The sequence below is a fragment of the Oryx dammah genome, unplaced genomic scaffold, assembly GCF_014754425.2.
Source record: "Oryx dammah isolate SB20612 unplaced genomic scaffold, SCBI_Odam_1.1 HiC_scaffold_11, whole genome shotgun sequence".
Lineage (NCBI taxonomy): Eukaryota > Metazoa > Chordata > Mammalia > Artiodactyla > Bovidae > Oryx > Oryx dammah.
In genome coordinates, this window is record NW_024070195.1 from 38,724,372 (window position 1) to 38,741,407 (window position 17,036).

Here is a 17,036-nt window from a genome sequence, read left to right on the forward strand (position 1 = left end):
AGGTGAGGCACAGACTCGGCCTCTGGGCTGGGGTGTGGGCAGGGGGTTCAGCAGAGAACTCAGCCCTCCTTTGTCTTGGGTTCCTGGGTCTGTGAAGGTTGCTGAGGGCTTCTGGGGCCTCTCTGTGTGGAGAACTGCTTTTCTGAGCCATCTGTAAAGGAGGACTTGGTCCAGAAGCCTGATGGTTCATTTGTGGGCAGAATGCAAGCTTTGTTTTGCACAACAGCCTAGGTGAGCAAATATACAAGTGTGTATTCACAAGTCCTGAGTTCACAGCTGTGAGACATGACGTGGGCTCTCTCCAGAAACGATGTGGATTCCTGTGGGTTGTGGGCCCTCCCCCAGGGCTCCGTGCCGTCGTCACCTCTGGGCAGACAGGATCCAGGCACACCTGTCCCGTGAGCCAAGTGAGCCCACTGTGGAACTTCCCCTGGGACCATCAGGAGGGGTGCGGGCCCAGGTGGCCACCGCAGCTCTGCAGCGCCTTCCCAGAACGCCTCCAGGCTCTTGGGTGCAGCAGACGCAGGCCACAGTCTCCACCCTCAGCCAGCCTAGTCCTGCTTAAAGCCTGTGAGGTGACTTACAATCAGATGCTGGTCATCTCCAGGGCTGTCCCTGGGGGAGATTTGGGTCTCAGATGTGCCGGGATCCAGGCACACCCACCCCCACATCCCTGGGGGCCCTCGGGACTGGCGCTCACTTCCTCCTGTCTCCCCCCAGGTACGTGCCCGTGGTGCCAGCAAAGGCCGGCTCAGCAGACGCACGCCCACCCCAGGGTCACCTGAGGCAGGGTGACCTGACAGGACCCGGAGCAGCAGCTGCGGAGCCTGGACCCTGAGGGAAGAGGGAGCCCCCGACAGAGCCTCCACCTCGTTTGCCCTCCGGCTGGGTGGGGTACCTTTCACCATTTTCCTGGTCATCCAGGTGGCACTTAGGAAAATCAGCAAAACAAGAGAAATCCAGACTGTCATACGATTGGTTTAATTTTTTTTTTCAGCAGGAGAAAAAAGAATAAAGTTACAAGATTCTTTTAATATTTTCACAATGTTAAAACTAAAACTGGGCTCTAGGCTATGTGTGTAAGTAAATCTAGAACACAAAAGGGTTAAATAAGATTTTTCTCTTTTAAAGATACAAGAATTTAAGCTTTCCTTACATTTAACAAACTTCACAGAACAGATACTGCAGGGGAACAAGCCCTCCCCACCCCCCCCAGCTCTGCCATCAGGAAGCGACCAGGGGCTGCGAGCCCTGTGCGCGCCGGCTCTCCAGAGCCCGCGTCCCGGGGCCACCAGCGGTGGCAGCAGCAGCGGGGCTGGGAGGGCGCCTGGTGGCTGTTTCCAAGATCGGAGCTGGGCGGGGCACTGAGGCGGGCCACATCACTGAGGACGGCCAGGTACTGGCCAGAGGGCCGTGGCTTGACAACAGTGGTAAACGTGGGCAGGCCTGGCCTCTCAGCCCTGGGCTGCCCAAGAGCAAGACCCCGGTCTGGGTCCTGAAGCAAGAATTAAGGCTGGAGATTTTGCAGCGGACTCCACTCTGGTTGGGAGGGGGTGCCTTGGGGGCGGGGCATAGGGGGAAGAGCATGATTTCTTATTTCAGTTTTTGGACCAAAAACATCTGTAGTTGCAGATATTTACTGTTAATTTGTGGACAGAGCTGAGTGACCATTTGTTGTGGTAAGAAAGGGTTAAGTTGCTGGGTTCAACTCTCCCAGTAGCCTGTGCGTGGGCAGCTCCAAACGGCCTGGGTCCAACGGGGCTCGGGGCGTCCAGACCCCTGCTCAGGCTTTCAAGGGCCCCTCTTCCCTCCTACCTGCACCCCCCCCACCTGACTGGTGAGCACTTCGTAACAGGGGCCAAACAGGCCCGCCCCGCCTGGCCTGAGCTACTGCCTCCACTCCGCCCCTCTGCCCTCCGGAGAGGCGCACGCTGAACCACACGCCTTCCCCGCCCGCCCACGAACCATGCTCTACACAGACCCACCTCTGTCCCGGCGACGGGCGCTGCCCCCTCAACCAAGCCTCTGCGTCGCAGAGCGGGCTGGCGGCCCGTGGACCGCGGGGCCACAGGGACCTGAGGGTTGAGGATGCTCCTTCTGCACAGGACGGAGCTGCGGAGAGCTCCCAGCACGGCTAGCGATTCCTGGTGGCTATGAAACATCTTTAAAAAAACCTAGCTGCAGAGGCCAGTCTGTCGGCCACAGCTGCTATGCTGCAATTAGCCGTATTTGATCAGGGCCGGATCCCTGCACTTGGCAGACAGCAGGCCGGAGCTGTGGGGTCAGGGCACCCGGTCGCTTCTTGTGACAGGGGTGGGGGGGGGCTGTGTAGAAAAGGTGGTTCTTGTTCGTGGGCTAGTCTTGAGTGGAGCTAATTTTCAAAGTGAGGTTATTGTTTCTCGTCTCGTGTGATGAGAGAGTTTTTTCATATTAATTCAGGTAAAAAAAATTTCTCAAGAACCTGCCCCCACCCCCATTTCCTGCTCAGTGGGAGAGCGAGGCCACCCCCAGCCCAGCCACGGGCCGATCTCAGCAGCTGCCTGCGGCCCAGGTCTCAGCAGCTGCCTGCGGCCCAGGCACGTCTGGCCATCAGGGGTCCTGGCTACCGGGACTAAGGACAGTGGAGAGGTGAAGGCCGGACGCTAACCAGAGCTTCCGGCAAAGCCACGTGCGTCGTGGGGACTTGAACACCAGCTTCTCCTCTCGTGACTCAGAGTCTCCGTCTGGAACGCTTTCCACTTAAGGCTTTTTTAAGTTTGACTCCAGCAGTGACAGGTATGTGTGGTTTTAAATCCACTAGCCATGCTCAAAAAAAATATTCTTCATGTTTTAATTTTATACAATGGCTAGCAGGCACCTTAGAAACCAGCCAGAAATCAATTTCAACCACCATCAACCCCTAAACTACAGTACCAGGATGGCTGGCTAAGGAAAGGAAACGGACTGGCTGTAGTCTGACGCGTGCCCAGTACAAGGTGTCTGGCTGACTTTGTCCTAAATAAGGCTAACATTAGTGAACTAACAACAGCGGCACGTGGCGGCCGAGCCGGCCTTCAGGAGCAGCCCTCCCCGATGCGCTGGCAGGAGCGCCCCACTTTCCGGTCCAGTTTCACCATTTTCATGATGGCTTCCTCTCGGCCACGGCCCATGTGGTCAAACGTACAGTCATGCTGCTCAGGGAGGCGATGCAACATACAGAACACGTAACCTGCAGCAGCGGGAGAAGCAGAAAAGACAAGGTTAGGGCGGGCCCGGAGCCCGGCTCCCGCTCGGCTCCAGAGAGTGGACAGTGGTCACAGCACGCGTCCCTGCTGTTACAACCCCCGCCCCAAACAAGAGCACCCGCGCGTTCACGTTGAGTCCAAGGGGCTCCTGCTGCACTGAGGGTGGAACCCCAAGGCGCCCGCACAGTGCCTCCCTCGGATATGCGGGGCCGGCAGCCCCACGCGGGTGTTGGCGAGCACAGAGCTGGTGGCTCGGCACTCCTGGCCGGAGCAAGCCTCATTACCCAGCTCAGGACACCCGCTGCTTCTCAAAGGCTGAGGGAAACCAAACACACACCAGTGGGGCTCTCCAGGAAAAACAGGTCATTTCAAGGGCTGGAGAAGGTATTGTATTTAAAGGAAAAGAACAGAAATGTTGAGTCCAGTTGGTGTCTCAGTGGAGCCAGATACTTCCAACCCCACCTGGGGGGCAGGAAGTGAGCCCCCTAGCCCAGACCTGCCTCCTCCTGGGAGTGGGCGGGCTGTGGGCCAGGCTCTCTGCAACCGAGATGCTGCAGAAGGAAGAGCTGAGGAGAGGACACGGGGGCAGGGGCTGCGTCGGTGGGGGGCAGGGTGGACAGTCATCTGAGTTTCCTGCATCTATCTGGCCCTTTCTTTCTGGGAAGGTGCAGGAGATCTGGGCTGGCTCCCCCATCACCTCATCCCATCAGCTCTTATCTGGTCACACCTCCAGGTCCCAGAGGCTTGAGCTGCAGAGAATCGGAATCCTTTCCTGAAACTCTTCCGGGGCCTGTACACCAGTGTGCGCCACACTGTTCCCCAGGCAAACAGCATCTCATCTCGGATCTCTTTCAAGCCCAGACCCCTGCAGGCAGGGTGAAGGGCAGCACCCTGTGGCCTGCCGCCCTCCCGATCCTCCACTCCCTTCAGAGAAAAGGGGGCGGAGGCAGCGATCTCAGGACAGCGGGAGCTGAAGCAAAGACTGGCTACGAAGGACAGCAGCTTCTTCACCCAGAGAAGATGCCTCGGGACGCTCACGGTCCTGCTCTGATGTCCTGATCACACCCAGTGCAGACACATGCCCACGGCCTGAGCAAACAGGCTGAGCCTGGACAGTCCGTTGTGTGAAAAAACACTTATTAACTGCTTCCCAGGGAGAGCAGGGCAGTGTGTTTGAGTCTAAATTGGGACGAGGTTTGAGGGAAGGAACAGATGAAACTGCATCTCCCGAGAAGCTGAGCTCCCACTTGGCCCAAAAGCAAAGTGAAGATTAATGAGCCCGTGTGTTATATTTACTGATAAGTTCATTACTTGAAGATATTGGATACCAGTTGTCTTTCTCCTAAAGGATTTCGCGGCAGAAGCGTGGATGGCCTCAATATGCATCCTTCGTCTGACGAGCACAATCATCTTTTTGGAGTAAAGCCCACCCGGGGAAGGGAGAAGCGGCTGCCAGGGCGGGGCGGGGTGGGGGCACCGGCCAGCCACACAGCAGCCGGAAGTGAGTGGAGACATTTCTGTCGCCAAGGCCTCACGTGTTTCTACACCTTCGGCATCTCTAATAAGGGCGGGAGGCCCCCTGCTGCCCTTCCCTGCCTTCAAGATATTGGGGTGATGCAGAAGAGGGTCCCTAGGGCTCTCCTCTCCTCCTGATGGATGGTGCTGGCTGAATAAAAGTAGCAGGAAATGGATTAGCCCTGAAATTAACTCAGCCCTGGCTCAGTCTAACACCTCATTAGTCAAAGGCAGACTGGGAAGGATGGGAGAGGCTCAGGTCTCACCACACCCCCTCACAGCTCTGCCGCAGCCCGCCTTCAGGCAACTGCCAGCTCGATGGGTGGACCGGAGAGCCCGCTTTCTGTCTGGAAAAGGAAGCCAAGCACCATGGCCACAATAACCCTGGATATTCTGCCCCCTACCCGGGGATTCTCCTCAGCCAGGAACACCTTATTTCTCTCTGCAGGTTCTGTGTACCTCTCAGACACACCTTGACACTTGGCTTTGATTTTTGAAATGTGGAAACTACTAAACAGGTAATTGTGGGAGTAGAGCTGGTTAAAAAAAAGAAAAAATTAGCTGGCACTGTAATTCACTGGGGAGAAGTCTGGGGGCAATTCTGGAAGGCTAACTTCCCAAGGTGCTGCACTGAGGTTATTAGATGATATAAATTAAGCTCAATTCCCTCTCCTGTCAGGATCGCTCACCAAGAGGAAGATACATGCTAGAACTTGTCCCAAATGCTGAGTAGGTTATCCTCTACCAACAACAGCCAACCGGCCCATGTATTTCGGTGTCGGTGGGTGGGGTGGACTGTTGGATACAGGAAAGGGGGCAGGGGACTGGTAGGTGGGCTGAATCTTTATCCTCTTTTCTCAGTACCCATAGACCTGTTTCCACTCAAGTGTCATGAACGTTCAATTACCCTCTGATGGAATTCCAGAGACCAAGCAGGGCACATGGAAAGATACAAAATCAGGCTACTGGGGAACAAGATTATTCTTATTTCAGTGAGGAGCGGTTTCAGAGCACAGGGTGTTTACAGCCTCCGTCTTGGGTTGGCCAGCCTCAAGCTTCCTCACTCCGTTCATCGGAAACCAAGTGGGGCCTTTCCACAGACGGTCGGCCAAGGAGTGTGCAGGGGGAGAGAAAGCAGAAAGGACACAGCTGATCAGCTGCGAAAGGGGCTTTGATATTACCTATCATTATCACTCTCACTCACATACATATATATTTTCATCTATAGGCTCCTTATGGCCCCACAGTTCAGCATGAAGTAGTTCAATACTCTTTTGCTTGTGATAGCTATATATATACAGTCCTTGGGAGGCATAAGCAGTAAAGAATATGATGAGAAGAATGCCAACCCTCCAAAAGAGAGGAAAACAGCCAAGGTAGAAGTTTTTGAAAAACAACTGGTTCATAATGCTAAACATGGTTTAACCTCAACCGCTCCCCCCGGCGTACCATACACACAAGCTGCCTGGCTCCTAGGAGCCCTGATCACTGCTTCCCCATGAAATACTGGCCTAGGAGAAGGCCAGTTAGGAGCATTGTTAGGGCTGCGGAGCTGTTCTTAGTAAATCTGCACAAACACTCAAGAATGTGGGTGAGCGTTTGTTTGCCAGCATTGAAGAGCACTCGGGACGAGCCCCTGATGAAAAGGGGAGGGTGCGAAGCAGCTGTCTAAGCCCCGTGTCCCACACCCCCTCCTTCAGGCCCCTCTCCTGCTGCTGCCTGGCTTGGCCAGGCCATCCTGGGTGAGGGGGGAGGCCAGACCCGCACAGGTGGGGTCAGTCAGCCCGGCCCCCACCTCCCACCCCACCCCAAGCTGCCCTGCAAGGGGTCCAGCAGCTACACCCTCAGGGCTTGACAAAGAAAAGGCCTGCCCAGGTCACCACAGTGGCTGGGCTCCTCCTAGGGGACTGTGGCCGTGCATACCAAGAGACGGTGCAGAGCAGAAAGTACAACCCACGCCCCAGCCAGACACCATCCTGGGTAAAGAACACACGGAGAGGCCGCTCGCGGGCGGAAATGGGCGCATCGGGTGCCCCCAGCTCGTGGCCCGGGAGACATTCCCAGCAGAAAGTGGACCCAAGGCTCATTCTTCCAGGACTCACACAGGTCTGACATGCAGGTTTCTAAAAACGCTCATCCAGTGGGAACCAAACTTCAGCTTTTAAAGCCAACATCCGAAAGTCATCCATTCCACTCAGACCCCTCATCCACAGCTAAACCTTACCTCTGCTCCCAGAGAGATGGGTGTGGGTGTTGGGAGACCACCCACCAGGACTGAGAACAGTCTTGGCAGATGCCATCATTAAGCAAAGATGATATAAAACCAACACCCAACTGACCAGAAGTGCTATGAAAGTTGTAACAATATTTCCTGTTTCACTCACTTGTTTACAAAAATCAGTGACAACTGCCCAAGAGAACCCCCAGGGCAGAGGAGACAGGTCTCTACCTCTGAGCACTGCTGGCAGCAGGGCGAGGGCCTGGGCCTGAGCCAGATTGGGGACCTGTCAGCCGGCCCTCTCCCCTACCAGCCAGTTCTCCCCCTCCCCCCAACCCCGTCCTGCTGTGGGTGGAGGAGCTGGAGGACCAAGGGCGCACAGGCCCCACCCTTGACTGAGGCCAGGACCCCCAGCCTCTCTTCCCTCTGAGCCTCAGGAACTGTGCAGGGGGTTGGAACTGTCTTTTTCTTCCATGGGATTTCCTGAAGGAGATAAAGCGATGCCAAAATTCACAAAGTCTGAGCCCCTGACATTTTTATTCAATCCCTGCCAGACAGAAGCATTGCTTATTGGCTTTATCTTGGAGTAAAAAACGCCACTTAAAGCTGGCATCGGATCCCCAGCAGTCCAGTGGTTAAGACTCTGTGCGCCCAGTGCAGGCGGCCCAGGTTTGATCCCCGGTCAGGGAACCAGACGCCACACAGCTAAGGGTGCGTGTCACAGTGAAGATCAGAGATCCCGCATGCCACAGCGGAAGACCCAGCGCAGCCGGAGAAACATCAACAAAGATAACAAAGCTGGCGACACTGCGCAGGTCTGGATGCTTACGGCCTTTGATGAGACGTCTGTTTTCTGACAGACTTCCCCCACGTGGGGGCTCTGCCAAGAGGGCCACGTTAGTGAGGCCTCAGACCAGGGCGGGCCTCAGCCCCAGCTGCTTCAGGCCTTTTCACCCCACTCACAGGAAATGGTTTACACTTTCTTGCTCATTTGGATTTCAGCACATCAGAGGTTCAAGCAGATCCTAAAAACACTGACATGCCCTGGGGAGCGCGGCACTGTGAGGGCGTCTCCGGGGTGCAGCCTCGGGTAGTGCTGTGTGAGTGTGCTGTCTGCACTGATACGCCCGTCCCGTGTGTTCCGACAGGAGGAAAATCAGACACCTGTTATTCAGACAGCAAACAGAGCCCATCCAAGACCTCCCAAAGCTCTCCGAGATACCTCGGTAACGGACCCTCCAAATCTCAACTCATCAGTAAGGACCATTTGCTCTCTGAATTGTTTATTTCAATGTAAACAGCAATTATACCTGACTTGTGTCTGAAATGACTGGGCAAGCTCGTTATAAAGAATCACACTTTTCTAACAACACAGAAGGTTCTTAAAATGCAGGACGGCAAACTGACCTCATGGCTCATTTGTAAGTCCACGTTGGGAACAGCAGGTGGCTACAGGAACGCTTGTCGGAAAACATCAGCCACTTACGCTCCCACCAGCAGTGATCCCTGGATTACACCGCCTCCACTGACCCAGTGCCCAAGGCAGAATTTGTAGCACAAAAATGCATTACAGGAGCTTAATGTATTTTATTTTATCAGGCCCACAGTACAGGCAAAGCAGCTGCAGGTGTTTCGGGAACAGAATGCGCCTGTTTCACACTCTTCTCCATCACCGGTTTCGCACAGTGGAGGGAAAAGCAATCACACTCCAAGAAACAGAGCTGGACTCCTGCTCCCTGAGTGGCTGACAGAGCTCGGCGGGGCTGGGGAGAGAACGGGTGGATGCACTGTCAGCCACCCAGGGGGCTGGAACCAAAGCCACTGTGAATCCCCAAGTGGGCATCAGTCTGTTTTCCAAGGGGAAGGAGAACCTACAGTTCACAAGAGCCCAATGTACTCACCAGGCTTCCCAGGTGGCGCTCCCAGTAAAGAACCTGCCTGCCAGTGCAGGAGCTATAAGAAACATGGGTTCGACCCCTGGGTCGCGAAGATCCCCTGGAGGGCATGGCAACCCACTCCAGTATTCTTGGAACCCCATGGACAGAGGAGCCTGGCGGGCTACAAGTCCACGGGGTGGCAAAGAGTCGGACACGACTAATGTACTCACCAATTTAATAAAAACCAGCAAACAATACCAAGGCAGCTATAAAACAGACATAATTGTTTGTTTTCCTCCAAATCAATTAAAATATCAAGTTAGATACAAGCTAAATGCGACAACAAAAAGCAGTGTGACAGAACGCCAAGACAGACGAGCCCGTGCAGAGAGCCGGGACAGAGGCCCTGAGAGGCGCCTGTGCCACACAGCCCAGCGTGATGGGGCTCCCGACACAGGCAGCCCACCACCCCGGTCTCCTTTACCGACGTCTCTTCAAACCTCCAAGCATCATTCCTGCAAAAACACTGACCTCTTTCCTCCACGGGGAATGCTCGTCCACTTCTAGGAACAACTCCTTCCATCACCCGACACCCAGGGAACAGGTCTTCCACTTCTCATTTCTGCCTATTTTTCAACAGTGTGTGTGTGGGAGAGAAGGTGGGCCAGACCTGGGGCTGGGCCAGGAACCCTCACCATCAGCTCGGACCTGTGAGAGTCTCACCCCCAACCCCGACTTCCCTTGGTGAGCTCTTTAACGCCCCGGAGCACAAGGAGAAGGGGGCTGGCTGCAGGCTCACATCACAACCAGGCTGTGCTATCTAGAGAGGAACATATATTTAAAAACTAAGAAAATGGCTCAAGGCAGTTTCTGCCACAGGAATAATGACTTGCTCTTTCAAGTATCATTTTATTTCAGTAGCTGAAAACAAGTAGCATTAGCCTCTTTTTCAAAATCCAAAAACCCTAGAGGATGCCAGCACTCCTGGCCCCCTCCCGCACCCCGCTCCAGCCCCTACCCTGGCGGGGGGGGCGGGGTCGGGGGAGCCATGAGGAGCTGCTTTCCAGAGGAGACCTCATCCTTCTCTCCCAGGCTCCTGACTGGTTGGCCTTCTCCTTCAACAGTCTCCTGTCCTTAGAGTTTACCTTCTCAAACAGAGGGCTCCTAGAAAACCAACTCCAAACCTGCAGTAGAGGCAACAGAAGAGTCGAACCTGTCCTACCCAAGAGTGGCCGAGGGCAACCCAGCTGCCAGGCCTCCCTGAAGGCTATGCTGGCAAGAGCCAGTCACAGGGCATCTGAGTGACAGCGCCGCCAGGGGACATGAGACTGCAGATGCTGCCTGCCCCTCCAGAATAGCGCTGGAGCAAGAGAGGAACGCCTGCCCCATTTTCTCTGCCAGCCTTCCAGTCCACAGGCTAGGGTCATGGGGGAGGACAAATACGACAGACCCTCCGGTTAGTGCCCCCTTGCTATGGCAGGTCCCTTAGGGGAAGCTCAAGTTCTCTTTCTGAAGAATCCAGTGAGGAGCCTGTGCACCGGGGCCCAAGTGCTGGGTTCCGTTCCAGCACGGCCCCGACAGCCATGTGGCTGCTGCTGAGCCATCTAGCCTTTCAGACCACAGACGTGGCTCCGATAAATGGGGCTGTTACAGCCATTAAGGGCCGGAGCAGCTGAAGCCTAAATCAAGGAAGACCCACTCACCCGTCGGGCTTCAAGGCTGGGCCCCCCTCCAGCTCTGCCCCTGCCTGCAAGGCTTGCTCATCCTGTCACTGCGCCTCCTGCCGCTCAGTCTACACTGTGTTCCTGCCTCCTACGACGAAGGAGAGACAGCAAGGAAGTCTTTCTGTGTGTGTGCCATGCACACGTCTCCTCTGTCCCTCTGCACAAACCCCTCTGCATACTATAAATGCGCTGCCATAAGCTGACAAGCTCAATAAAGATTTCTGTTGAAGATATGCAAATTTTAGAAAAGCCTGATTTAAATATATGACGACTACACAGGGCAGCCTGGCAAGTAGTCAGTGGTTAGGGACCCCATGAAAGGGATGTGGAAACTTTCCAAGGACAGCAGGGAAGAACTCTGCTCCCGTGAGGGCTTCTCCCAGGAACGGCTGAAAAGTCTGCAAGCCTCCCTCCGAAGCAGAGGCAGAGCACATGCGTTTCCAAGTTTGGTCACGTACTGACTGCGTGCTGAAAAGCCCGTGTCTATTTCCCAAGACTGTCAGGCTGGGAGCTTGTGAGAAAAGATGAGTGGAGAAAGGAATGGGCTGCAGAGACTGCAAACTCGGCGTTTCACCTCTGCTGTGCTGGCACTGCCCGCACCCATCCTGTGTGCTTCTCTGAAGGAAAGCCCCGTGCTTCTTGTTGTCACCACACAACTCAGAAAGGTCATTCTGAGGACCTCAAGAGTACAAGCATGCTTTTCTCTACTGCCACAGATTAGCGCTTTAAGGTCACAGGCCCCACAACATCTGTGCACTGCTGCGCGCCTGTGTGTGGCAGGAGGGCAGGGTGGAGGGAAGAAGGCCAGAGAAGCGAGCTACAGTTGGTTAAACACACCTCTCCTGGAGGGAAAGAGGCTTACTCTGGGGCAGAGAAATGTTTTAGCTGAAGAGATGAGCTCAAATTTGAAGTCAGACTATATATACTTAGAAACTCCCACCAAATGGACAACCCACTCCAGGATCTGGGAGACTTCCTGTCTAGATGTGGGAGAGGAGCTGACCTCATACCCAGCTCCTTCACCAAATAGTTCCAGTCTGGGTACTAAAGAACCCCACGAATGGAACCTGAACATTTCTCAGTCCCAAGGGCCCTCGTCGGTTCTGACAGATCTGAAGAGCCGACTCCCCACGGGCTCTGCAATGCCCCGTTTTCCGTGTTGTCCTTCCCCTTCTCTGGCAGCACCTCATCTTCTGTCCTTTAAATATTAGAAGTATTCAGTGCTAGACCCCATGTTCTCTCCCAACGTTTAAATTCTAACCGCACATGCTGCCCCTCTGAACTGTCTCTTTACCCAGACCGCTCTTCGGAACTCCATGCCACCATATCCAATTACCTCCTTGATATCTTGGCTACCTCAAGTGTAAGATGTCCAAAGCGGAACGCACACCTCCTCCTTCAGTGTCCCCCAACCGAGGGGAACAGGGCCGTCCCACAGACACTGGCTGAGACATGACCCTGCAGCGATCACAGCATCCTCCCCGCGTTCACGTTCAGTTAGCAAGCACTGTGGATCCTGCTTCCAAACACCAAAACTATTCTCCTCTTCCTATCCACACAGCAGCCACCCGGTCAGGACCATCAGTGCCTCACACCCAGGCTGCTGCCCAGCTTCCTCCCGCAGCCAGGGTGAGCCCACACACCCCGGCCTGTGCCAGCACACTCATTCAGCCTCGCTCATTAACCGCCTCAGCACTCCTGCCCCTGCCGGCCTCCTGCTCTTCGCACCACTCAGCCCTGTATTCCGTGTTCAAGACAAAGGGACCTCACTGCATTCTTGGTTCTGAAGGTCTCGGCTTCAACAGCTCTTCCTCAGGAAGATCTTCCTGGAGACTCAGATTAGGCTAGGGACCTACTGTATGCTTTCATCTCCTGGACTTTCCCTTCAATCACCAGTCACAGTTGTAATTATCGGGTCATTTGTGTAGTTTTTTTTTCATTTAACTTGTTTTCCTGACGAGATTTCATGAAAGCGAAAAGGCTTCCTCTATAACTTACCACATGACATGCCTCCTATGGCTAGAACAGTGCATGGCTTACTCACAGGTTAGTTACAAACTGTGTTTTCCACTACTTTCAAAAGATTCATGCACCCCAATGGTCATAGCAGTACTATTTATAATAACCAAGACGCTGAAACAATGTCCTGTGGCAGGAGTGAGCGCAGCACGCAGGCCCAGGGCACGGGGAGGCCAGGCCCCCGCCTCTGGCCACGGGGCCAATGAGCCACCCACGGCGCGGGGCCAACATCGGGTCTCCACGCCCTCCAAGCCTTCTCCCTCACTCTCTTAGATGGATTTGTTTTTTTCTTTCTGTAAGGCTAACTGAATTGACATGTACTTTTTTTCACACTAGTTAATTCCTCTTCTAATAGGTAATATGTGAATATAACAGAAATTCAGTTTGTATAAAATGATATTCAGCAAAAAGTCAGTCTCCCATCCCATACTGTCAGTTACTAACCCAGAGGCAAAGCAACCACCAGTTCTGATGCATCCTTGAGAGTCTGAGCATACACATATGTTTGTGTTCAGGTCCCAGAGGGCTATTTTAAACTCGTAAATCCCATCATTAAATTCACTGTGTAAACCCCTCAGTGCCTGCCCACTACTTTTAGAATAAAATTCTGACCCTCAAAGGCCTCCCGGCCCATCCGGCCCCCACTCCCCTCATGCGCGTGGGGGGCGCCAACCACACCAGTGCCTCTCAGGTCCTCAGATACGGACACCAAGCGCTCCGGCCTCCAGGGCGGTGGCTGCTCTTCCCCAGCGCTCCGGACGGCCGGCTCTCCCAGCTTCTGTGTCTCAGCCCCACAGGCTCTACATCCAGTCCCATCTCGGCACTCACTCCTCTGAGAAGCTGTCTCATTCACCTGCCCCCTCACTGACTGCATCTTTCCCCCAGAGAAGAAAAGCACCGCGAGGGCAGGGACGGTGACAGTTCTGCTCTCTGTTCCTCGGGAGCTCAATAAGGATTCGCAAGCAGAATGCATAAATAATCTGAGTCAACATTTTACACAAAGAAGAGGACTTCCAGCAATAAAAAGAGCATTTAACCCTGGTGCCTGTGCCCCTCGGCCCCTCTCCCGGAGAAGGACCACGAGCACCGCGCGGTCTGCCCCGAGCTCCCTGGGGACCAGCTGGAGCAGGCGCACTCTCAAGACGATCACTGCCTGGTCTCAGCTTCGGATGGATTCCTTGTTTTTCCCTCCAGTACCAAGTTTACTTTCCTAATTATGCTTTTCTGTTGCCATTATTAATATGAGCCTATATTCACTGAGCTCACTCTGAGAGGCAACCCAGAAACATCCAAGATGGCATTAGATGCTCTCCTGGAACTAACTCATGATCACAAACAAGCTGAACACAGACAACAGAGAACCAGATATAACCATGTAGGTTTCCATTGACATTTCTCATTTTACCCTAGCATTTTGGCCAATTACTCCAGATTCTGAGGCAAATTAATCCAGCAGTAGCATCCAGTTCAAGGGAAGAACAATGTAATTGATGCAGGAGAATTAACACAAAGCTGGGCCTTTTATCTGTACGTCTGGAACTTTCCCCCTCTGAACCTGTAACACTGCAGTGCACAGCTCTAGAGAACACAAGTCATCAAACGTACTGATCACAAGAACGCACAAACTCCATGGTGCACTGACTCGCACTCCCATCTTCCACTGCAGAGCAGAGGCTGGCCGCTGCAGGGCGGGGGTCCTCATGGGCCAGGGAGGAAGAGCCCCGCTCCCCTCCTCAAGGGACAAGTGGGCTGCCACTGGACGAAGCCTCCCCGACCCACAGGACAGCAGACGCAGCCTCTGCCCGCCACCTCCCGCCCTTCGGCCTAACCACCCATCTCCGGCATCACAGGGAGCATCTTCACGGATACGTCACAGAAACTCTGGCCAGAAAAGGGCATGTGACACGTGCACGAACACGCCCCCCCCCCAGCTCCCTGCAACCCCAGAGGACTTGCTGGAATAAGGGGAGTGGGCCTGGCCGGCTGCTGTGGGAGATGGCCCAGGGGGAGGTGCCTACAGGCCAGGCACCCGTGCCCAGGCGTGCGCCAGGCACTGCATGCACGCGTTACCTGCACAGCAGTGGATGAGGCACTCAGAGCAAAGAGGGGCGTTTCTTATCACCCAGCTATGTCCCAGGCACTGTTCCAGGGCACAGAGTACACTAGGCGGTTGGAGCAGCCCTAGCACAACTCCACAGGCGACAACAGAGAAAGACAGCACCCTCCAAGCCACTGGAGGGAAGCGGAGGGCCCCTCCCAAGTGCACACCACCCCGGGAGCCCGTGCCGGAGCCCCCCGCCCCTTCGATGCTGCTCTCTCCCCCTCCTCTGTGCCTCGGTAACCACGGTTGCCTTAACTCCAGACCGACAGCTGAGGGTGTTCTCTGGACGGCATCTCGAGGCAGGTCAAGTCTGGAGGACTGAGCCTCCACACCAGGCGGGCTCTTCATTGCTGCCCCCGTCCCTCTCAGAGCGCAGAAGAGGCCTTCACTCCCTACTGGGTTCCACCTCGCTCCCAGCAGGGACGGGAATGACGTCTGGCCAACAAGGAGACACGGAGAGGTGGGAACTTCTAGAGAAGCCAGCTGATGCAGTTACTTTGGGCACTTCAATAATTTACAAGACAGACTCCTCTCCCCTCTCACTCTGGGGCCTCTGAACTCTGCTCCCGGATCTCACGCTCAGTCCTGACCACCCACATGTGCAGTGTGACAGCATGTCTCCCACCAGCTCCCAGCACTTCCTCCTCGCCTCACCAGCACTTGAGTCTCTGGGTCTCAGGCCCTTCGTGGCTCTGTCCCCAGGACCCAGCTCCCTGTTGGCATGACTTGGAGTCTCAAAGGCTGAAGCATTTGGGTGACACCAGGCACCGAATGAGAGCCAGCAACCCACCATGCTGGCACCTGGAGCTCTGGTTAGGGCAGCTTTCTCACATCAGTCTTCCAAAAATGCCTCACTCCCCGAATGCAAGTCCTCGCTCAGTGACGCCGCAGAGCCTGTGTTGCTGACTTGTCACGGTCTTACCGGGCTCACTGCCAACAACAGGCAGCCAAATCTGAAGCAAGTGGCAAGGCTCTGCCCGGAGCCTGCCTCTCCAGGGCCCGAGAGTCGAGGAGTAAGGACTCTCACATGATCGTATCAGAACCTTGGTCTGCGTAGGTAAAAGCACTTTCCAGAAGCAGAAACCAACTTCATTGATATTGATCTCTTCAGAGGAAAGGTGCTATAGAAATCTCATCTAATAAATAAAGGATTCAAACTCCGGCGTTGGGCTGTCAGTCCAGGAAGGGAAAGGAGCTATCAGGCTCAAGGAGTCAAGAGTACTTACTGGTCACCTGTGCACTGTTTACAGAGCTCTATTCTAGGGGCTGGGTGGAAGAGAAGAAGAAGAAAAAGCCACTCGTTCCTGCCTTTAAAGACAGCTAAAGATGCACAGAGAGGAAAATGCTGAAGGACACAAGAAGCAAAGCAAGAAATCAACTGCAAATAAAATCAATACGCTCCAGCTCCACGTAATAAACCGGGGGCACCGAGGAGAGGTCACCGGCTAAGGTGTCCTGGAGGAGGCATTTTCAAGGAAAACAAGGACATGAATTAGCACTCAGGAGAAAATGGAATGGACATGTCAGTAAGAATTAAGTGCCGCTGTGTCTCACATTACCCAGGCACAGCGGGGGACACAGAGGTGGCAATGCCATGGCCTGTCCTCCAGAAGCCTCGTATCCCAGTGGAGTGACCAGGGGCACGAGGGACAGTGGAACCCATACAGAAGGCTACATGAACTGTCACCGTTCACTTAAGTCATCACTGAGACGGGGAAGAGCTCAAGGAGCAGCCAAGACCCACACGGCTGGAAAGAAGGACCACGCACCCTGCAGCCACCCACTCGCTGTCTAGGGCACCCGTGGCCCAGGGTGGGAACACGGGAGAGTGGTGGGAGCTCAGCAGACCTGGGCTCGGTGCCAGCTGCCCCCTTAACATTTCTGAGTTACTTGACTTCAAAGCCTGAGTTTTCCACCTCTGTAAAAAGGACCATCTGTCCACCCATGCTAAGGGTCACACAATATAACATGGTTGCAGGCATCCAGTGCAAAGCAGGTGCTCAATAAAGCTGCTTTTCCTTCACCCAGAGGGTCACAACTGCAATGGACCAGGGTTCACCCATCCGCTCACCGAGGCAGCACCACACACCAGGTGCTACAGCAGGGCCAAGAGCGGCTGAAGAACACGGCATCAGCCTGTCCTCCAGGGCTCACGGTGCAGAGGAAGGGCAGGCATGCAGACGGACGACCCGAGTATGCTCTGAGAACTCCAACAACGGGGCCAACTGTGGGCCCCACAGACAGCTTCTGAGCGGCCCCACGAGGAGACCAGCAGGGGAAAGGTTTCATCACAGAGACATCCAGATTTTGTGAGGACCCCTGATGAAGCGAACCGTGGAGACAAGCCCTGAGCCCAAT

The 17,036-nt window shown here is 54.7% G+C and overlaps 1 protein-coding gene across 1 annotated transcript in view; it reads right to left on the reverse strand.

Moving 5' to 3' along the window:
- Positions 1–965: 965 nt before the first annotated feature.
- Positions 966–17,036, reverse strand: part of ZFAND3 (zinc finger AN1-type containing 3) — a 327,628-nt gene continuing 311,557 nt past the window's right edge. Inside the window, exon 6 of the mRNA XM_040249777.1 lies at positions 966–3,208. Coding sequence (XP_040105711.1) covers positions 3,054–3,208 — 155 coding nt within the window. The 3' untranslated portion in view covers positions 966–3,053. The remainder of the gene's footprint in view (positions 3,209–17,036) is intronic.